Source organism: Microcebus murinus, chromosome 10 (genome assembly GCF_040939455.1).
Source record: "Microcebus murinus isolate Inina chromosome 10, M.murinus_Inina_mat1.0, whole genome shotgun sequence".
Taxonomy (NCBI): domain Eukaryota; kingdom Metazoa; phylum Chordata; class Mammalia; order Primates; family Cheirogaleidae; genus Microcebus; species Microcebus murinus.
This window is the reverse complement of record NC_134113.1, coordinates 55,902,814-55,926,236: the sequence shown is the minus strand read 5'-3', so window position 1 is coordinate 55,926,236 and position 23,423 is coordinate 55,902,814. Positions and strand designations below refer to the sequence as shown.

At 49.5% G+C, this 23,423-nt stretch overlaps 1 protein-coding gene across 1 annotated transcript; it reads left to right on the top strand.

The window, feature by feature from the left end:
* Positions 1–330: 330 nt before the first annotated feature.
* Positions 331–23,423, top strand: GALNT6 (polypeptide N-acetylgalactosaminyltransferase 6). The gene is made up of 10 exons (XM_012762610.3): positions 331–827; positions 2,453–2,625; positions 11,356–11,505; positions 12,580–12,814; positions 16,477–16,594; positions 17,971–18,171; positions 18,959–19,090; positions 19,770–19,871; positions 20,983–21,135; positions 21,740–23,423. Exons 1-10 carry the CDS (start codon positions 337–339, stop codon positions 21,851–21,853), a joined length of 1,869 nt encoding a protein of 622 aa, XP_012618064.1. The 5' UTR covers positions 331–336; the 3' UTR covers positions 21,854–23,423.

The window sequence follows — 23,423 nt, the reverse complement described above, 5'->3', positions numbered from 1 at the left end:
GTGTAGTGTCTCAGTGTTTGGTTACTGAATGTCAGAATCTTGGGGCAGGAAAGAAACACTGAATCTAGACTCTTCATTTTGTGGATAAAGGAAAACTAGACACAGAAAAGTTGTGACTGTTACAGTGATGTCACAATTAGCAATAGAGCCTAGATGCAAACCCCAAATCCCAACTCCCTCCCTAAGCCTGTCTTGGCTCATCTCTCTCTCTCTCTCTCCCCTCCCTTTTCAGGCTGGGGCCCCAGCGTGTGGCCACCACAGCATACCGGGCTATTTCTAGGGTCCGGCCCAGGATTCTGGAGCTGATCCAGCTGGGGTCTCCATTGCTCCTGGAGGATGAGGCTCCTCCGCAGACGCCGCATGCCCTTGCGCCTGGCCATGGTGGGCAGCGCCTTTGTGCTCTTCCTCTTCATCCTGCAGAGGGATGTGAGTAGCAGGGAGCAGGCCATGGAGAAACCGTGGCTGAAGTCCCTGGTGGGCCAGAAGGATCACGTCCTGGACCTCATGCTGGAGGCTGTGAACAACCTTAGGGATTCAATGCCCAAGCTCCAAATCAGGGCTCCGGAACCCCAGCAGACTCTGATCTCCACAAACCAATCCTGCCTCCCTGGGTTCTATACCCCAGCTGAGCTGAAGCCCTTCTGGGAACGGCCACCACAAGACCCCAATGGACCCGGGGCAGATGGGAAAGCATTTCAGAAAAGCAAGTGGACCCCCCTGGAGACCCAGGAAAAGGAGCAGGGCTATAAGAAGCATTGTTTCAATGCCTTTGCCAGTGACCGGATTTCCCTGCAGAGGGCCCTGGGGCGAGACACCCGACCCCGTGAGTAAGTAGCACCCAGAGTCCTGGGGAGAGGTAAAGGCTTTGCCAGAGCAGGGGCTGGTGTGGCCATGGCCACAGTCCAAGTGCCAGGAAAAGAGATGAAGGAGATTTTAGAATATGGGCAAGAATTTCCTCTAAGCTCTCACTTCTTCCCAAAACCAACTGTACTGATCCCAAGGGTTGAGGTTCGGGTGCATGATAGTCCAGCCAGAGGCCCAGGAAAATGGCCTTTGAAAATGAAATGCCATTATGATGGTGGGAGGGTACAGAAGAAGGTATGTGGCCTGGCACCAGGACCTGGCACCCGGGTGACTGGGAGGAACTGATACCAGGCTGTAGTTTTGGTGGCCTTGCCCTCTGCTGAGATGGTGGGACTCTAATGCTGAGCTGTTAGGAGAGGGGACATTTCCTGACAGTAGCTCTGGAGGTCAGGAATACCCTCATGTGAATCTGGTTTCCTCCAGTAAAGGCCTAGAAGGCCATGAATTGATTCCAACCTTTATTTGAAGCTGTTTATATTCCCAGTCTTGAACAACAAGACCAGCACATAGATCTTCAAGAAGCAGCCCCTCACTCTAATGCAGCCATGGCTGTGTTCCTACTGTCCGCAGGTTAAAAATGTTGTGTCCATCAATCCTGGCTTGGCATTGAAAAAAAAAAAAATGTTGTGTCTTCCCCACTTATCCTTTGTCTTTTCCAAATCAAGAGTTATACCCTTTTTGTCCTTTTCTCACATGGCAGCCCTCATCCCCAAATTCATGATTCTTTAGAGTTGTGAACCTGGGTTCCTCTGACTCAGACCAAGTATTATAGCCCTGGGACAAGGAGCCACTTGGAGTTCTCAGAAGCTTCTCAGCAGAGAAGGGTGTTGGGCCAGCAGAGAAGGGAGAGCCAGTGGAACAAGCTGGAGACTCTCTGGAGGGTCCCTGAGAAATCCTGCTACCAGCAGAGGAGGTAGAGGAAAGGTGTTAGGCCATGTGATTTCTTGAGACCCAGGATTCACACCTTCCCACCCCCACCCCAAGATGGAGTGTCAAGAAGGTGGCAGCCTGGCCGAGTGCCACAGAATGTTTGGAGTGGATAAGAATAGAAAAAAAAGGTCATAGGAAATTGTTTGTGATAGTAGCATCAGATTACAGGGAGTTAATGAGGAAATGGGTGAGAGAGATACTGTAAATTGTAAATGGAAGAGCCTTTTCCTCTCATTGAGTATGGAAATGGTAGTCACTCTTCTCAGATGTCAAATTCGCCCTTTATTACTTCCCTGCTGGGAGCGCTGGATTGGATTACACATTGCGCGGTACACATGTTCCGCAGGGAGAACATCAGCCCTAAGAACTCCTGGCGTGGTAGCAGAGAGCAGATGACAGCAGGAGTGGAGGAGCCTCGGCATCACAGCCGGGGGGTGGGTTTTGAGTGCTTTGGCTAGAACCTGTGGAGAGCCTCAGAGTGGGCAGCAAATAGAGGGGGAGACAAGGACAGGGAGCAGCTGTTCCCAACTGCAGCAGAGAATGTAGGCTGGTGGCTCAAAGGAGCAAAGGATGGTTTGGGGATCCTCGGACAGAGCCCTCCCCACCCCTGGAACTCCTAGGGGCCTGGAGAGCTTTGTCCATGCTTTCATCCTTCCAGGTGTGTGGACCAGAAGTTCCGGCGCTGTCCCCCACTGCCCACCACCAGCATCATCATCGTATTCCACAACGAGGCCTGGTCCACACTGCTGCGAACAGTGTACAGTGTCCTCCACACCACTCCTGCCATCTTGCTGAAGGAGATCATTCTGGTGGATGATGCCAGCACTGAGGGTGAGGCTAGAGGGGCCCTGGGCAGGGGGCGGGGGTCTCCCACGGGCACTCGGATAAAGAGGGCAGGTCCTCTCAAGGGAGCAGGCACCACCTCACAGCCTGTTGCCTGGCATCACGGCTCATCTAGCCAGAATAAGGCAGGAAGGGGACAGGTAGACCACATTCTTGGAGCCTGGACTTTCGTCACACTTCACCCAACGAGCTCCAAGAGCCTTGCAGCTTTGGCCTTTAAGACTCCTTTAGTGTTGCCAAGCCCAACCCCAACTGAGAAATGCTGGGAGAACCAGGGCAAAGGGTAGGGACAGGCCTTCCCTTCTGCTTCCTACCTGCTAGGCCCCTCTGCTGCTCTTGAAGGCTACACCTCCAGCCTTTTTTGCTGTAGTTGTTAATAGGTAAGTGAGGTTGCTCAACTTCCACACTTTCACACTTCGAAGCAACTCCACAAACATCTACTGAGTACTCTGTGCCTGGCTCTGTCCTAGGCATAAGGAGATACCATGACAAATAAGACAGACCCTGCCCCCAAAAGGCTAATACCCTCATAGGTCAGAAGGCCACTTATAACACCAACCACAGAGCTATGGCCACACCTTGAAGAGATGTGAAAGGGTGTGGACTAGAGAGTCCAACACCCAGGAATTCAAATCCCAGCTCTGACTCTTCCTGCCTCTGTGACCTTGGACAAGCACTTGGCCTCTCTGAACCTCAGTTTCCTCTTCTCAAAATGAGGACAGATGGCTTGCTCACATAGTAGGTGAGAGATCTGAGATAAGTCATAAATGAGATCATCCTGTGCCACAGAGTACTTGGCATTGAGTCAGAGCACTAATAAGCATTAGTTTCATTTTATTCATTGCATGGGAAGAATGCACTTGAGAGTGTGTAGCAGGAGGTGTTATTTCTGCCTGGTATGGCTGGGGCTTGTCTACAGTGGAGGCCAGATTGGAGCTGGGCCTTAAAGGATGAGTGTCTAGGAGAGAAGAGTTGGTGAAGGGCACTTCTGCAAGTGAGAACAGCATAACCATGAATGTGTGTTTGGCAGATCTGACGTGTCTGAAGCTTAGGTTTGTTGCAGGAAATGAGACTAAAAAGATGTTGAGTTAACATTCATGCCATGATAAAAGTATTTATCTAGAATGAAATGAGGAGTCATTGAAGGTGTTTCATCTGGAGTGTGACCTTGTTTCAGAAGGATGGCAGCTTTGGAAGAGGGTAATTGGCATGAAAAGAGGCACAGACCCAGAGGCCCAAGAAGAAGCTCTTATAGGCCAGGCACGGTGGCTCACGCCTGTAATCTTAGCACTCTGGGAGGGAGAGGCAGGCGGATCTCTCAAGGTCAGGAGTTTGAAACCAGGCTGAACAAGAGCAAGACCCCATCTCTACTAAAAAAAATGGAAAGATATTAATTGGCCAACTAAAAATATATAGAAAAAATTAGCTGGGCATGGTGGCGCATGTCTGTAGTCCCAGCTACTCAGGAGGCTGAGGCAGGAGGATTGCTTGAGCCCAGGAGTCTGAAGTTGCTGTGAGCTAGGTTGATGTCACTGCACTCTAGCCTGGGCAGCAGAGTGAGACTCTGTCTCAAAAAAAAACTAAAACAAAAAGAAGCTCTGATAATGACTTGAGAGTAGGGTGACGGGGCTAGAACCAGGAAAGGGGCTATGGGACTGATGCACCCTTAGACTGGGAGTCTCCAGGAGCTGAGCCCTCCTCACAGGTGGCACATGGTGTCTGAGGCTCTCCCAGGCTGACCTGTGCTCTAGCTGCCACCAGGAGAGCAGGAACTGGCTCCACACTTCCGAGTGTAAGCGCTGGAGCAACTCCAGTACAGCAGCTGCCTCTCCTTGCTTCTCCCAGCCTCCCTCCTACACTGTAGGTTGGGGTGATGTTGAATAGGGGCGGGGCACGGTGGCTCACGCCTGTAATCCTAGCACTCTGGGAGGCCGAGGCGGGAGGATTGCTCGAGGTCAGGAGTTTGAAACCAGCCTGAGCAAGAGCGAGACCCCGTCTCTACTATAAATAGAAAAAATTAATTGGCCAACTAATATATATAGAAAAAATTAGCCGGGCATGGTGGCGCATGCCTGTAGTCTCAGCTACTCAGGAGGCTGAGGCAGAAGGATTGCTTGAGCCCAGGAGTTTGAGGTTGCTGTGAGCTAGGCTGATGCCATGGCGCTCACTCTAGCCTGGGTAAGAAAGTGAGACTCTGTCTCAAAAAAAAAAAAAAAAGAAAAAGAAATAGGGCTGTGGAAGGCAGTGGAAGGAGGGGCTGAGCCTGAGCACTGTTGAGCCCATTTCTTTAGGGAGCTCACACCTTCCCAGACAAGATAGACACTTAGCACTTGCAAAGCAAAGGCAAGCAAGCAAGTTTCAAGGATGTATAGATTAGGCTTCTAGAAGGGGAGTGGTGAAGAGTTTGCAGAGAAGAAAAGGACTTGGGAGCAGCCTCTGGGGAATCCTGGTAGCAATGGATGACTGTGTGGAATGGCAGCAAGTCTGTCAGCCACCTTCCTCTCAAACTGGGTGCTTCATAACCCTTCTCCCCCCTGCCCTATGTCACCCACCCCTCAGGAGCTCCTTCCCCTGAATCACATGTGATGGCAGTTGTAAACTGTTTTAACTTTAGCCCATAAGGTACAAACGCCCAGTTGGGCAACTCCTCTGACTAGCTAGACAAGTGACATAATGCCAGGCTGGTCCAGGCAGCATCTAAAGGACAGAGCGACCTGTGCCTGGCAGGGTGGAATTGGCAGGAACCCCAGCAGCCCCTCCAAAGTGCCTGTGCCTAGCAGACCACCAGGCACATGTTCGTGTTCTCTCTGGTTGTCTCCCTCTGTTGCCCTGGACTCTCCTAAAGCCAATTCCAGCATCTCTAAGTCACCTGCCTGAAAAGCCTAAACTGGTCATTCTTTTTTTTGTGGGTCCTAACCTCCTTTGAAAATCTGTTAAAAGCTTCCTTAGAATAATGCACCATTGCCCACAAAATACAACACCCACATCTTTGCATATAATTCTCATGGAGCCTAAGATAAGCATCCTACCTGGGGGGCTTTCCGACTCTAGAGATACTTTAAGCAATGTTCAGTTCAGTGGGGAAAGGAAAAACACCCTCCGATCCATAGTTAGAAATCTCTGCAGCCCACAGTGGGATAAGATTTCCTCCACATTTGACTGTTTGATCAGATTAACTGGCTCTCATTACACACACACAAACAAGGGCTGTGTCTCTGCTGAAATACAATGTCCCTGCTCTCCTCCCATCCGGGCACCCAGCAGCAGCCCTGTGACCATGAGAATAAGGGCATTCGATACTGGGAGGGAGGAAACCCAGTGCCAGGCTGTGAGGCTTTTTCTTTGCCACTTCAGAACCAGGGCACAGAACTCATTTCTGAGTGGCTGGGTCAGTAGCCAGGGTTCACTCTTGGCCTGGCACACTCCACCAGCTTAACTGAATTAGAGCAAAAAAAGAAAAAAACTGACCAGGCGCAGTGGTTCATGCCTGTAATCTTAGCACTCTGGGAGGCCCAGGTGGACAGATCGCTCAAGGTCAGGAGTTCGAGACCAGCCTGAGCAAGAGCGAGACCCCCCCTCTACTAAAAAATAGAAAGAAATAAATTGGCCAACTAAAAATATATAGAAAAAATTAGCCGGGCATGGTGGTGCATGCCTGTAGCCCCAGCTACTTGGGAGGCTGAGGCAGAAGGATTGCTTGAGCCCAGGAGTTTGAGATTGCTGTGAGCTAGGCTAATGCCACGGCACTCTAGTCCGGGCAACAGAGTGAGACTCTGTCTCAAAAAAAAAAAAAAAAGAAAAAGAAAAGAAAAAACTGCCAGCTAATGGGCTAGTGAGTAATTAGAGAGATCTTTTAATCAGAGAAGCCAAGAAAGGCTACTCTGAATGTTCCCCCAAAATGGAACAGCCATGGCAAAGGCCTGAGGCTTGGCGTGTTAGCAGGGCAGAAAGGGCAGCATGTCTGAAAGGAAGCAGGAAGAGCACCAGTACCAAGTGAGTTTACAGAGATGAACAGGAATGGACCATGAGACCTTTGTACACCATGGGTGATGTTTGGATTTTTCATGTGTGTATCTGTGCATGTATGTGATGAGATATATATATATAACATAAAAGGTCCCATCCCCATTATTTTTAAGTGCATAGTTTAATGGCATTAAATACATTCACATTGCTGTGTAACCATCACCTCTATCCATTTCCAGAACTTCTTTATCTTCCCAAACTAAAACTCTGTACCGGTTTAACACTAACTCCCCATGGTCCCCTCCCCTCAGCCCCTGGCAACCTCCATTCTACTTTAGTCTCTATGAATTTGACTGCTTTAAGTATCTCATATAAGTGGAATCATGTATGCTATGCATCCTTTTGTGTCTGCCTTAGTTCACTTAATTTCTCCAAGGTTCATTCATGTTGTAGCATCTGTCAGAATTTCCTTCTTTTTTTAAGGCTGAATAATCTATCCTGTATACATACCACATTTTGTTCATCCATTCATTCATTGGTGGACAGTTAGGTTGCTTCTGCCTTTTGGCAATTGTGATTGATGCTGTTATGAACCTGGGTATGCAAATAGCTGTTTAAGTCCCTGCTTTTAATTCTTTTGGGTATATACCCAGAAGTGGAATTGCTGGGAGATGTGATAATTCTATTTTTAATTTTTTTTAAAGAAATGACCACACTATTAATATTTAGATTTATTTTTAGTGCAATTTTAAGTCATTGTAGTAACATGATCTGATTTATAGTCGTTTGGGATTTTTGTTTGTTTGCTTTTGAGACATGGTCTCACTCTGTCACCTGAGCTAAAGTGCAGTGGCATCATCATAGCTCACTGCAACTCCAACCTCCTGGGCTCAAGCGATCCTCCTTCCTCAGCCTCCTGAGTAGCTGGGACTATGGGTACACAGTGCCACACCTGGACAATTGTTAAAAATTTTTTGTAGAGATGGGGTCTTGTTATGTTGTTCTGGTTGGTCTCAAACTCCTGGCCTCAAGTGATCCTCCCATCTCAACCTCCCGAAGTGCTAGGATTACAGATGGGAGCCACCACACCCAGCCCCTGACTTACAGTTTAAGAGAGAACTCTGCTTCTCACTGTGGCTGCCATGTCAAGAATAGATCTGGGAGAGTTCGTATAGAGGCCAGGAGAGCAGTGAAGACATTATTTCTGGGGTGACAGTGGGGATGAGGGGAGGGAACTGGCAGTACTTGTGGATGTACTGATTGTGGAAGGTGAGAAAAGAAGGGAATCTAGCATGACTCCTAGGTTAGAGCATCTGGAGGGATGCTGGCACCCTATACTGACATGGGGGGGACTGGGGGGCAGATTTGGGGGGTGAATCCAGAGCTTTGTTTTGGGCATATGTTCAGTTTTCAATTTTGTTAGACATCTAAGTGATGATGCCAAGGCAAGGAAGGAAGACTTGGGAGCTGTCTGCAGATAGATGGTATTTCGGATCATGGGACTGAATGAGGCATCTGTGTTGGGTTCCCAGAGGTCTTGTGGACTCCAGTCATGAGGAATGACGCTGGGTTGGGGTGGTGGGGTGTTGACCCTAAATTAGGAGGCTGTCATCTGAGGACATAAGGAAGTATGGATGGGCTCACCTGTGTGTCCATGCCCAGCTCTGGGTCATACGTCCAGGGGGGTGGTACAAATGGAGGGATGTTTCTTAGGGTAGTCACCTTGCTCCACCTAGGAGGCCTAGGCCAGGGGCTGGGAGCCTCGCAGGCTCAGAATGCCCAGGTCCTGCCTAGCCACCTGAGATTGGAAGGAAGGCGTGGGAGAAGGGCTTTGTAGAGATCAGGTCCCCCTGAGGTTCACAGCTCAGTGCTTCACAGTCTTTTACCACAAACCCACTTCCTGTGATTTTTGTCTCTGGGTTATCTCTACTACCATGAATTTCCCGTGAGCAGCGTTAAGCAAGTTCTCAAGAGAAACGTCAGCCACACTGAGAAGGTTGAGGTTCCTTCCTCCTTCCTGTCAGAGCCGCATGTGGGGCTGTAATTGGGTTCTGAGTGTAAGAGCTTCTTGACGGCAGGACCCAGAACAAGCCCCTTCCTGCTCCGACTAGCGTCTGGCACCCAGGCAGTGCGTTAGCAGGTGTTTGCTGAGTGCTTGCTAGGCTGCAGCTGCCGCATGAGGCTAAATTTGATTTGTGCGGTCCTGGTACCCAGAGACAAGAGGCTTCTAGATATAGCCCCCTCCTCAGTTGACTGCCCCAAGAATCCATTTACAAATTGGTGCCATGTCAGGAACACCTGACTATCCATTAGGCTTGAAGAAGAGAAAAAGAAAAGAGTTGAAGTTCCAATTTATAGAGAGTTTCCTTCCCCTAGGGCTCCACCTTCCCAGGCAGTGACCAAAGAATAGCTAGAACAAGTCCCTTTCTCTCCCTCTTACTCTGGTCTCACACATAGGGGAGCGGCAAGGCCTTGGATGACTGAGGGAGGTGGCAGAGACCACCTTGAAACCCAGGCACATTAAGGCCTTGCCAAGTGCCTTCCTGCGAGGAGTCCTCAGACACAGACTGGGTAGGATCCACTGCTGCCCTTTGCACTTTCTGTGACCCTGGGCCCATCACCTTGGGTCTTAGTTTTCCCATCTGTAAACACTGGGGACAATACTCCCTGTTTCATAGAGTTGTTAACCTTCATAGAGATAATTAAATAGGGAAGTCAACAGGAAAGAACCTACCTCACCTAGACTGGCCCATAGCAGGTGCTCAAGTGTTCAGGTACAGCAAGCATGTGTGCACACATGTGTGCAAGATCAATGGCAACCTCCCAAGTTGATTCAAAGGACATACTCATGTTTGTCACATCTGTCCTCCACCTCTGAAATTATAGGCAACTGCGTTCTGCAGTCAGAACAGAACAGTGGCACAGATAAACCAAAACAGCAGTTAAACTATAGGTAAAATTTGGAGCACCGTGTGTTTCAAGTTGGACTGCTTCAGAATAGAGCTATTGTTAATGCTCTGAGGATTTCAGACTAAGAAACAGGGTGGTGAAGTAAGCTCCCCACCCCCAGAAGGAGCTGAGGATTTCAGGAGAGATAACCCTCCCTTCGAAAAGCTTCCTCAGCCCTCCTTAAATTCAGGATGGTCAGCCTTCCTGCACACCACCCCCAGCCCCACGCTACCTCCGACAGATCACTGATCACCTGTCCAGTAATTGCCTGTTCCCTGGTTGAACTTGCTCCCTGGGTGGTGCAAGTGATCATTCCTTAGGAGGAATGATCATGCCAGCCGGACTCTCCACTCTACCCGGGTCCCTAGCACTGTGCCTGGCCCATGGTAGGCACTTGGTGCATTTGGGGGTTTTTGTTTGTTTGTTTGTTTTTGTTTTTTGAAATAGGGTCTTGCTCTGTCACCCAGGCTGGCATACAATGATGCAATCATAGCTCACTGTAACCTTGAACTCTTGGGCTCAGATGATCTTCCTGCCTCAGCCTTCCAATTAGCTGGTACCATAGGCGCACCATTGTGACCAGCTAATTTTTTTTTTTTTTTTTTTTTTTTTTTGTAGATACAGCATCTTGCCAGGTTACCCAGGCTGGTCTCAAACTCCTAGGCCCAAGCAATCCTCCCACCTGGGCCTCCCAAAGCCCTGGGATTATAGGCATAAGCCACTGCACCAGACCTGTTGTTTTTGTTTTGTTTTCTTTTTTAATATAATTAAAAAGCTGCTTGGCATGTTTTCATCTTGAAGATTTCTAGGCCAGGCACAGTGGCTCAGAGTTTGAGGCTGCAATGAACTATGAACACACCAATGCACTTCAGTCTGAGCAACAGAGTGATACCCCCCTCCAGCCTGAGCAAGAACTAGATGCCATCTCTACTAAAAATAGAAAACATTAGCCAGGTGACTAAAATAGGAAAAAAAAAATTAGCCAGGCGGGGTGGCAGGTACCTGTAGTCCCAGCTTCTCAGGAGGCTGAGGCAGGAGGATCTCTTGCGCCCAGGAGTTTGAGGTTGCTGTGAGCTAGGCTGACACCGTGGCACTGTAGCACAGGCAACAGAGCGAGACTCTGTCTCCAAAAAAAAAAACAAAAACAAAAACAAAAACAAAAAAAAAATGAGAACAGAGTAAGACCCTCCTCTCTTAATTAAAACAAAAAATTCCATGTGCAGAGAAGATAATAAAGGGAATTAGAGTAAGACTTCTTGGGGCTGATTTAGCAAGAAAGCAACATTTTTGCATTCTCTGCCTGTCAAACTTGCTGTGAAGAGGTTGGGAAAAAGGGACTCACAGACACAGAAGTGACTGCAGCAACCGGCATGGGCATCGCAGCTCTGAAAGGTGGGGGCTGAGAGGGTGAGAGTCTGAGAGGGTCACCTCAGAGCCTGTGTCAGAAGTTTGTGCTTGATTTGAGACCAAAGAAACACAACTCTGAGCTGCTGTCCCGTACATTAGAGATCATGCCCAGGTAAACAGGACAGGATCCGGCACCGCAGAGCCAGTGTCCCAGCAAGGTGGGCCTGGCCACAGGCCAGGCTTCCTCCTTCCTCTCCCCATCCTCCCCGACCACCCTGTTCTCCAACGACCACCCTATTCTCCACCTTCGGCTTCTGTGGATTGGCTTAGTGCAGGAGGTGTGAGAGGGTTAAAATTCCCGCCTCTGGAGGCCCAGGAGCCCTGGGCTTGGTGCCCACAGGGGATTAGGTTTGCAGCAAAGTGGTGAGCTGGTAACAGTGACCCTGTCCCTTGCAGAGTACTTAAAAGAGAAGCTGGAGCAGTATGTGCAGCAGCTGCAGGTGGTGCGGGTGGTGCGGCAGGCGGAGCGGAAGGGGCTGATCACTGCCCGGCTGCTGGGGGCCAGCGTGGCTCAGGCAGAGGTGCTCACGTTCCTGGACGCCCACTGTAAGTAGGGGGGGGGTGTGGGGGGTGTGCTGCCTATAGCCCGGTGCCTCCCTTCCTGGCGGGATGGGGGGGGTGCACCCCAAGGCCCCTTCCTGTTCTGCTGTTCCAGGAGTGAGAGAGGCTTGGGACCACTCTAGCCACTTCTACCCCTTTCTCAGGGCAACCCCAAGAATGTTTTATCAGGCGGCACAAATAGCCCTAAAACAACTGGTGACCAGCTGGGAGTGTGCTTTGGGGCCACAGGCACTCATCCCTCCCCCTCACCCCCATTTGCGCCTTGTTCTGAGCTCAGCCCCCTCACAGAGGCCTCCTGTTAGCACCGAGAACTGGTTTGTGTGGGGCCTTTTTATAGGGCCACATGGGACCAGGAAGGCTTCCCTCTTGCCCAAAACCAAAACACCTCCCCACCATTGTCAGGGAAATAATTATTCCCTAAGAGCAGTGATATATATTGGGGATTGTGCTAGACTTAGAGTCAGGATTTTGGGTTTACATTCTGACTGTGCCACTGAGAGTCAGTTTCCTCATTTGTAAAATGAGAATGAGGATATCAGCCTTACCTAACACAGTTATTACTCTGAGGGTCAAATGTAGTCATATATGCAGAAGTTCATTGAAAATCTCAAATGCCTAGGCAATTGAAAGGGATTATTATTATTCTACAGTTGGGGCTGAAGCTTGAGATTAAAATACCCCTGGGAGAAGGAACACCCCTTTCTGAAGTCCACACTTGGGTAGTGAGGGCCGACTCAACAGATGGGCCAGCAACCCCCAAGACAGCTGTCTCTAGAGCCTTCTCTGTGCTTGGATAGTTTGAGTTGACCACATTACTCCTCTGAGACCTCCATTCATCCTCCCAAAGCTGCCTCCCCCTTTGGGGGTGGGTGGGGGTGGGAGGAGGGTTTCATGTCTCTCCATGCTCCCTGCAGCTGTGGGGCTTGCTTGTGTTTCTCTGTCCATAATCAGGGAATGGGTACAGGGTCCTCTTGTCCTCCTGGGTCTCCCCACCCAGGGTGGGGCTTGGGCTTAGCTCTGGGCAGGACTCTGACTCTGCCTCCTGGGCTGGGCCTGCAGGCGAGTGCTTCCACGGCTGGCTGGAGCCCCTCCTGGCTCGGATTGCCGAGGACAAGACAGTGGTAGTGAGTCCAGACATCGTCACCATCGACCTTAACACTTTCCAGTTCTCCAAGCCCGTCCAGAGAGGCAGAGTCCATAGCCGTGGCAACTTTGACTGGAGCCTGACCTTTGGCTGGGAAACTGTACCTACACATGAGAAGCAGAGGCGCAAGGATGAGACCTACCCCATCAAGTAAGGACCACAGCCCGGTGAGCCCCCAGCCTCTATGGCCCCAGTCCCACCCACTTCCAGGGACCTGTGCCAGCTCATGTCAACATTTATTAGGCACTTTATCAAGCACTTGACATATTTTATTTAATTCTCACTCCCTACAAAGTAGGTACTATGACTAACCTGTATTACAGGTGAGAACACTAAGGCTCATAGTGATAAATAGACGATCATGCAGCTTGTAAATGATGGAACAAGGATAACATCTCGGCTGTCTGACCCAAAGCCCTAACCATGGCACATACTGCCTCCCACCATAACAGTTTGCTCTTGCAAGCTGTTGCACTTACTTTGTGCCAGGCACTGGACTAAGGACCATGCCTACCTTATGTCATTTATTCCTCCCTACTCATAGAAGAACGTGGCCAATGCTTGCAGAGGGGGTGAGAGATGGCAGGTTGAGGCCATTGTGGAATAGCCATTGTAATAAGAGAGGGTGGCATGTTCCCCCAGGTCACTGTCTTTGAAAATACCTGGAGGTTCCTGTGAGCTAGGCTGACTCCACGGCATTTACTCTAGCCTGGGCAATAAAGTGAGACTCTGTCTCAAAAAAAAAAAAAAAAGAAAAGTTTTTTGCAGTTTGAAATTTGTTGCAATTGCTCTAAACTTTTTTGGTAAAAGGCCAGATCGTAAATATTTTAAGTTTTGCCAGCCACGTAGAGCCTGTTGCATATTCTTTTTTGTTTTATTGTGGTGATGTTGTTTTAGCAATCCTCTAAAAATGTGAAAACCATTCTTTGCCCTAGAGCCTAATAAAAACAGGCAGCTAGGCCAGATTTTTCCCACAGGATATAGCATGCCAGGCCCTGAGCTATAGGGCAGATAGTTGAAAGTCAATCCACTTTTTTCTTTCTTTTTCTTTTTTTTTTTTTTTGAGATAGAGTCTCATTCTGTTGTCTGGACTAGAGTGCCGTGGCGTCAGCCTAGCTCACAGCAACCTCAAACTCCTGGGCTCAAGCAATCCTTCTGCCTCAGCCTCCCAAGTAGCTGGGACTACAGCCTTGCGCCACCATGCCCAGCTAATATTTTCTATATATTTTTAGTTGGCCAATTAATTTTTTTCTAATTTAGTAGAGACAGGGTGTCGCTCTTGCTCAGGCTGGTTTCGAACTTCTGACCTTGAGCAATCCGCCCGCCTCGGCCTCCCAGAGTGCTAGGATTACAGGCGTGAGCCACTGTGCCCAGCCTTAATCCACTTTTTAATGCCAGATGGGCTTGCTTTCCCCTCTCATACCTACCCTGTCCTTCCCTCTCCAGATTGCCCATTGCTGTTGTGAGAGACCACAAGTTTATTTTAACAGTTGTCTCAGGCAGACTGAGTCTGGGAGTGGCTTTTAGAGTACCCTATGGTTTGGGATTATTTGTGCCATTGCTTTCCTATTGGCCAGGACACTTAAGGGTCAGCTAAATATATATCAGGGATGGGGGGAAGCAGAGGTTGGGGACACATGGCTGGAGATAAAGGGAAGGTTTGAAAGGGGGAGACAGTTGGAGTTGTTCCCCCTCCATATGCCCAGAATCCGAAGAAAGCCACCCAAGTATCAGGAGAGAGGGCTCAGATGGGTGTCATAGGGAGGAGTCCCGTGGATCCTGAACAGTCAGCTGCTCTAGCTCCATTAAAAGGAGAGAGGGAAAAGCGAAGGCAGGAGAGAGAAAAGAAATTGGAACTCCCTACTGCCCCTCCACTTGTTTCATAGATATCTTTTGTTTGGTGTGTACCGCACCAAATCCCACCCCTGCCCCAGCTGGAGGCCAGGCACACAGCAGCACAGACAGAAACAGCGCACCTGGCCCCCACCCATCGCTGACGTCCCCGGCTCCGATGTCCAAGGACCATACAACTGGAAGACAAAGCTCCAATGTTTGAGGAATGAATTTGCTCCTTGGTCCAAATGCCCTGGTGGCTCTCACAGCTTGCCAAGGCACTTCGTAGTTCCCCACCAGGAGGACTGCTGGTGGTACCCTCCCACCCTCACCTCTCAAGCTACCGGGAGGCTACGAGGAGAGGTAGAGGGCCCAGGGAATCCTAGGAAGTAGGCCAGGAAATACACGGTGTTTCCTAGAGGTTGCTTGTTGGTTGTGGATTTATGGAGTGTTTACCCTCACAGCTAATTTGACAGTGACTTCTCAGTTGCAAAGACAAGGACAGGCCCCTGTCGGGGAGGCCCTCAAGAGGAAGCAGGTTAGCGTCAAAGCACTCATCTGAAGTTCCAGGACTCTGAGCCTCTCAGGGTACTATTTGGGCTGGCTTAGGAGCCCTGAAGAGGCCAGAACCCATGACAGGAGGCCAGCCTGAGCAAGAGGGTTTCCTGACTGAAAGTCCTTCCAGAAGGTGGCTGCAGGAGCCAACTTCAGGGTAACAGGAGCAGCCACAGCGTAACACCAAGGTCAAGCTCCTGTGTAGTCACCTTGATAGATGAGACAATGAGTGCTGATTGGCCCTGGCACTTTGTGTATAAGGTACCTTGATAGAGTCTGAGTTACAGAGAAGGTTTCGGTATCTTTCCGCTTGGTTGGACCACGTGGAGCCACCCATTGAGGGCAGCAAAGCCCTGTCCAAGCCAGCCTGGCCCAGACACGGAAACCAACCCTTGGCTTAGACTTCCTCTTGTCCACTTGGGTATCTGTACCCTTCGCCCAGCCCCTCTTATGAGTGACCTGGTATCTAAATTCTAGGAATGAGATTTTTTTTTTCAATTTATCTTAACTTGGGTCTGTGCTTCTCTACCTTTGTCTGAAAGCCAGAATCTTTCTATAACCTCTCAAATGCCCCTAACGTCCAAATTGAGCTTGATCTCACCTCACTTCCCACCCTGTCTCTGGTGGGAAGCACCTCTTACCAGTTTCCCCTGTTCAAAGCAACTGACGGCTTTTCCCCAAAGCTGAAGTTTCTCATGCAGTAAAAAGCACTGAGGCTAGGCTCCTACTAATACTGTGGCTTTGTAGTTGCCAAAAGGCCAGGGATCCTGAAACACAATGGGGTCAGCCTAGCTAATAATATTCATTCATTCCTAGTTTGGATCATACCCATTTTCTTTCTTTCTTTCTTTTTTTTTTTTTTGAGACAGAGTCTCCCTTTGTTGTCCAGGCTACAGTGAGTGCCATGGCATCAGCCTAGCTCATAGCAACCTCAAACTCCTGGGCTCAAGCAATCCTCCTGCCTCAGCCTCCCGAGTAGCTGGGACTACAAGCATGCACCACCATGCCCAGCTAATTTTTTCTATATATATTAGTTGGCCAATTAATTTATTTCTATTTATAGTAGAGACGGAGTCTCGCTCTTGCTCAGGCTGGTTTCGAACTCCTGACCTCGAGCAATCTGCCTGCCTCGGCCTCCCAGAGTGCTAGGATTACAGGCATGAGCCACCACGCCCAGCCTGTGAGTGCCTTTTAGAGTAAGGATAATTATCTCTCTCCTTGACCTGGTCCTAGCATAGGAAGAAGACAGAGTAAAAGCTAAGTGAATGGGTTAGTGGAAGGAGGGACTGCACATACTGGGAAAGAGGAAAGGCGGAGAGATAGGGTAGGAGGCCAAGGAGGGGATTCCACAAACAGCTTTCCCCGCCAGGCTCCCGCTCCTCCTCCCCCAGAAGATGCACATACTTCTCCCTCTGTCTCTCCAGATCCCCGACGTTTGCTGGTGGCCTCTTCTCCATCTCCAAGTCCTACTTTGAGCACATCGGTACCTATGATAATCAGATGGAGATCTGGGGAGGGGAGAACGTGGAAATGTCCTTCCGGGTGAGAGTGAAGAGGGCTTCGGGGGGACCCACAACATCCCAGGGTACTGGCAGCGGCAGCCTCAGGGATATCACATCTGGAGCTGAACTTAACAGGGTGGCTGTTTTCGGCTGTTTTCCATTAAGGCTCCGCCTTTCTTTTGCTCCCGTCCCTGTCTGTGGCAGTAGGGCTTTGGCAGTAGATTGGCCAGGTTGAAACAAATTACCGTACAGAACTTCACAGCAGGAGGGGATAATAAGGACTAGACATCTGGGGACTTGGGACCCTTTTGTGATGTCTGTGGGAATAGTGTTAGGGTAAAGGTGGAAACAGGTCAGTTACCAGTCACTGTCCTTTTTCTGGAAAAATCAGGTTCCCATTCCCAGGCCAAAGGACTTATGCTCTGGTAGCCTTCGGAGTTTGCCTACCTGTGCTCACCAGCAAGCTCTTCATAACTGTAGCAGAAGATGGTGGCATCTGGTGCATCTCAGAACTCTGAGGGATTTCAGGAATTAGACAAATCAGGATTAGGTCAGGAAGAAAAGATTGCCTCTCTGTGAAACCTACACAAATCCTGATGACATGGAAAAGTAATTAGTCAGTAAATGAAGTCATTCATGAAGTCACCTCTCACAGTGTCTGGCACATATTAACCGTGTAGTTGATACCTATTATACCATAGGAGGTACTATAAATTTACCCAAACTATAACTGTGATTATGTATTTCTATCACTGCCAAACTAAAAAGAATAACAACATACCTACCCATCTAAGACCCAAGAGAGAAGACCAATGGGAGGGATGTCTTAAACCAGCCCACCAGCATAGAGAAGGGTGACCAGCCAAGCATCTTCACTCATGTTCTGATCCTAGGCTCCTCGGTGAGCCTCTGACCTCTGTTCAATCTCTCTGCTCGTAAGCTAGTAGCTAAGGGCCCTGGTGACTACCACTGGCCACCTGGCAGTTGACTGTCCCTGCTATTAATTAACATATTGATGCTCTGATGTGGGAGAGCTTGAGTTTCCAGTTATGCCTGGGTGAGCTGATAAAAATCACATTTCCAGGTCAAAAAGCCAAGTGATCAGAGGTCAGAGTAGATATACACACATAGGTAACAAAACTTAACCAAGTCTTTTTGCTAAAGTGGGCCCTGGTAACCTCAGGACCCTGCAACTCTGTTTGCTTAAATCAGAATGAACCAATGTCAGAGAGCCTGGGATTACGTAGTCATGGCCTAGGAAAAAGCTTAGTCAATGCCCTTTTTTCCAGGAATAGAGAGCAGCATTTGCCCAAGTCCTTGGACCTGGGGCTTGGCACCCTGGGGACAGAACAGAACTCCTTAGGGGATTGTTCCACCCCCCCCCTGAAGGCCCCACCCTTTCTCCTCTTATGTCAGGTGTGGCAGTGTGGGGGCCAACTGGAGATCATCCCGTGCTCTGTGGTAGGCCACGTGTTCCGTACCAAGAGCCCCCACACCTTCCCCAAGGGCACCAGTGTCATTGCTCGCAACCAAGTGCGCCTGGCTGAGGTCTGGATGGACAACTACAAGATTATTTTCTACAGAAGAAATCTGCAGGCAGCAAAGATTGCCCGAGAGGTGAGAGGCAATGGTGCTCAGAGGTATTTGGATGGAGAGAAGTACAAATCTCAGACCCTGGTCAAGGCCTTAAGGGCAGCAGCCCATCCCCATCTCTGCCATCTGGTGCCTCCCTTCTCCCCTCAGAGCCCTGTGTGCTAGAGACCGGGGAGGGCCCCGGGGCACAAAGATTTTAAAGGCTAGAGGATGTGATCCCTACCTGAAGAGTCCTTGCATTCCAGGTGGGAGTTGGGGGAGATTAGGAGAAGAGATTTGGGGGAAGAATCTCTTTTTTTTGAGACAGAGCCTCACTCTGTTGCCCTGGCTAGAATGCCGTGGCATCAGCCTAGCTCACAGCAACCTCAAACTCCTGGGCTCAAGCAATCCTTCTGCCTCAGCCTCCCAAGTAGCTGGGACTACAGGCATGCACCACCATGCCCAGCTAATTTTTTAATATATATTTTTAGTTGGCCAATTAATTTCTTTCTATTTTTAGTAGAGACAGGGTCTCACTCTTGCTCAGGCTGGTTTTGAACTCCTGACCTTGAGCGATCCACCCACCTTGGCTTCCCAGAGTGCTAGGATTACAGGCGTGAGCCACCGCACCAGGCCAGGAAGAACCTCTTATAGGAGGAACAGCTCGGAATTGGGGACTGGGAGAGAACTGACTGAGGAGTCACAGGAGATGAGGGAGTAGGGGAGCTACGGGTGGGGGACCCCAAAGCTGGGTAGGGGGTTTGGACTTTAGCCCAGACAGGAAGGTCAAGACTGGTAGAACTGATCCTTAGGGGGCTGGCTTGGTTGACAGAAATCCTTCGGAGACATTTCGGAGCGATTGCAGCTGAGGGAACAACTACATTGTCACAACTTTTCCTGGTTCCTGCACAACATCTACCCAGAGATGTTTGTTCCTGACCTGACACCCACCTTCTCTGGAGCCGTAAGTCTTGAGGACCCACCTGCCTAACCCTCATCATAGCACCCCCTAGAGAAGAAGTTTAAGACCACTTACCCCACAGATGGATAACAAATAAAAATTGACTTTTATCCTCTTCCCTCCTTTATCCAGGAAGAGAACTGAGAGGCCACTTTGGGGCTTCTAGAGATAGATATAATCCTTATAAGGGGAAAACAGCCTATGAGCAGTAGTTCTCAAACATTAGCATGCATCAGAATCACCAGGAAGACGTGTTAAAACTCTAGGCCCCATCTGCAGGGTTTCTAATTGAGAGGGACACAGTGGGGTGTGAAAATCTGCATTTCTAACAAGTACCCAGGTGAGGCTGAGGGTCTAGGGATTGAACTTCAAGAACCACTGCTTATGAGGGCTCTCCCATATGCTGACCTGGCATCCTGAGAGGTTGCCCATTCTGTCCCACAGTGGGTACTAGTCCTGCCCTTCCCAGCCTCTGTGGCTGTGCACCTCACTTTGCTTTTAACTCCAGGCATGTGGGTTAATGAGCAGAGAAGATGGGCAGAGGAGAAAAAGCACAGAGGGGAAATCTGGCCATGTAAATTTATTCCAGTTGACCAGAATTTGTTCCCCTTTGGGTCCCTCACCACAAACTAGGAAACCTGATGGTGCTATCCTGGCTCCCTCTCTGCTTACCATTCTGCAGATCAAGAACCTTGGCATCAACCAGTGCCTGGATGTGGGTGAGAACAACCGTGGAGGGAAGCCCCTCATCATGTACTCCTGCCACGGCCTTGGCGGCAACCAGGTATATGCCCCAACAGCAGCAGGGCAGGCCCGAGAGAAACCTGTCTCTGAGGCATCTCCTCTCCTCATGGGCTCCCTTTCTCTCCCTTAAACAGCCCTTTCCTGAGGACTGGGATGGAGGAGCTCCAGAAGGAGGAAGAGAGACCATCCTTGCCTTCAAGGGGCTTCCAAACTGAGGGGGAATGCACAGCGCACGTGCACACACACACACACACACACACACACACACACACACACACACACACACACACACTCACTCTGAAGTCTGAATTAGGGACATCCAGAGAGAACACGGCATCAGTGTTGGGTGTTGGAGAGGGATCGGTGGGAGGACTGTTAATCAGAGGAGGTTTGCTGGAGGAGGCCAGCTGCTGGGTGATATTTGGGAGTGAGTATGGAAAATTTTTTAGCACTTTCCCTTATCTACATTCAAATTCTATCTTCAGTGCCTCCCCTCCCAGAAGCTACCACCCTATCACTTAGCAGTGACCCCAAAACAACTACCTACTGACAGCTCAGTTACCTGAGGTCCTGGGAATTTACCCCATGCCTCACAATGCCCCAGTGTGTCCCTGAGAAATAACTAGTAACCTCCCATCCCCTGCCCTCAGTCTACCCTGAATGCCCAGCACCTGGTAAGTGACAGCCACCTAGAACAGAGCAGAAGCAAGGAAGGCAGTGTCACGGGACAGGACGTGGAACAGACTGCCGGCCTGTGCAGATAAAGATAGTCATTCTAATGCAGTTTCCTGTTCCATTGGCCTGCAAGATGATTTTAGGTGGTACACTGAAGAACATTTAAAAAAATTTTAATAGTAATTTATTAGCTAAAATAGAATCAGTGCATCAAACACATGGTTTCACAGATGTTTAAAGTGAGGCTAAATTTTAATTTTTAATTTAAAGAAAATAAGTAACTATTATTCCAGTCTAACCCAGACATGGCAAAAATCATGAAGGCAGAATATAAATTACGTCTTGGCACGGCCTTGTCCACTCACTCTCCTCCCCAGAAGGCATCTGTGGCTGGCATCTCAGGGCAGGTGGCTTTAGAAAGTGGTGGGCGAACTCTCCACCAGCTCCTCAGGACCTCTTCTTGTCTTCACTTCCAGTACTTTGAGTATACAACCCAGAGGGACCTTCGCCACAACATAGCCAAGCAGCTGTGTCTACATGCCAGCTCGGTTACTCTGGGCCTCAGGAGCTGTCACTTCACTGGCAAAAATAGCCAGATCCCCAAGGACGAGGAATGGGAATTGACCCAGGTGAGTCAGTCGCCCAAAAGGCTCAGAATCAAGAACCTGAGGCCACATCTGCGTCTCCTGTTTTGTGACTGGTCCAAGACCCATCACTAGTAAATGGCAGGTGTGGGATCTTTCCATTACACCATGTGCTTCAGGATGTATGACGTGAGTGCTACCATCCTTAGCTCAAGCCAGCACCCCTAGTGAGCCTACACACCCTACCTCAGCTTAGGAAAAGAGAAACCTGACCTTGAGGCTATAGGGAAGGAAGGAGTCTAAACATGAATCAAAGGCAGAAAATTGGGAGTGGGCAGCATTGGCCCCAGATCTCTGAGCCTGGCCATCTAGGGGAGGGGGAGACCCTCAAGGCATTTTCTGTTGGCCATGGTCTTGTCTTCTATTCCATCCACTCAGGCTAAAGCCAGGGGTGGGGAATTGGCACCAGACAGACATGGACACTTGGAAATGTATCTCATCAGAGAGTCTGGCTTTCCAGGAAAGAAATTGAGAAGTGTCTTTGTACCTTGTTGGGTTTCCTTTGCCTTTTACCAATTGTCCCCCATCTCATTGCCCCCAGTAGTACAGTCTGTGGGCCAGGTTGACCCTTTGCTGTGTCATCTTTTAGGATCAACTCATCAGGAACGCAGGATCTGGTACCTGCCTGACATCCAAGGACAAAATACCAGCCATGGCCCCCTGCAATCCCAGTGACCCCTACCAGCTGTGGCTCTTTGTCTAGGACCTGAATCATCTCCCTGAGGAAGGCCCCACAAGCCTCTCAGGAAACAGGATTGCTGATGTCTGGAAACCTGACCATCAGTTTCTCTGTTGGCCTTAAAGATGGGTTTCTAAACCCAATGGATATCAAGGCAGGACCTTCCTACTCCTTGCAACAATGATGCAAGTTTCTTTCCTCCACACTGATGGAACAGACCATCAGGGCACATGATGCTTGGCCAAGGACTTTCCTTCTGTCCTGGAAACAGAGGCCTCCAAAGCAGAGAAGACAGCTGGGGGAGGGCCTAGGGCAGCAATGCTGAGCTCAAGAAAAGTACTTCTGTGGCCATGTCCTGAATCCCTGGCCATCCACGGCAAGTGCAGAATCCAGTGAAATGGTGTATTCTGACAGAAGGATTAGAGGTCTAAGAGAGCCTCTCTTGCTAATATTGCCCAAAGTTTGTACAACTGTTTAAAGAAAACTCCCTGACACGTGTCCTTTATCTGCACAATAATCCCATGACAAAGACAGGACAGGAACCACTGTGTCCATTTTATAGATAAGAAAACTGAGACAGAGGTAAAAGAGCTTACTGATAGTCCCATAGCTAGCAGATGGCTAGAGCCTCAATCTTCCATGCTGAGTCAGGACTTCTTCCACTACACCACAAGAACACTAGGCAACTAGCTGCCAGCCCTCTCGTCCCCTCTCCCTTTTGTCCTGGTTGTTTCTGGTCAGCTGGCTTCCATAAAGCAGAACAATGGAGCCAGGTAGCCATTGGAGGGGAGACCACATTTGGGAATCCTGGATGTTAGTATTGAAAGGAAGCTGCTAGAACCAGTGATTCCCAAGTTTAAGTCCCACAACCCTTTTTTCTAAGCCCCATAGAAAAGGTAGATAAAAAAGCAAAGTAGCAGGAGTGAAATTGAGGGAGGAGTGGGCAATGCCCTCCAGCCCCTGAACTTCTAAGTCTGTAAGCACAACTTGAAAACCGTTGTTTTAGTCCAACCCTATCATTTTCCTATTATGAAACCAAGACCAGAGAGGTGAATTTGTCCAAGGTCACTCACCCAGCCAGGTATTGGCAGCCCTGAAGCTGAACACTCAGGTAAGACTAACTGGAGTCTTGGGAAGTCCGAAGGAGCAGGGACAGCGCACAGACTGGAACTGACTGGAAGACTCATCCCATCTGCCATGTTTGCACGGAACCCCCTATGGAGCAGACCGGATGTGAATACAGCTCTTCAAGCTCAGGGACTCACCGCCGCACAGGGCTCCTTTGCCCAGCTGCCCAAAGGACAAAAATTCTATCCAGGAAGGCTGCTTTTGACTTTCAATAGCAAGCTATCACCACATGAGGGTGCCATGGGACCACAGCTGCCTCCTGTTCCCATGCAATTCACCTTGAGAGCCATGCCAGGCGCTGTAGAGAGGACATTCTGAGGTAGCCCAGCCAAAGGGAAAGGAGAGCCGCAAGGGTGTGACCTGGAGAAAGGAAAGGTTCATTCCCAGAAAGAAAAGAGAATTGCACATGGGATCCCAGTGGAAATAAAGGTTTTATGGCATTGGTAAAGGAAGTCTTCATTGTGTT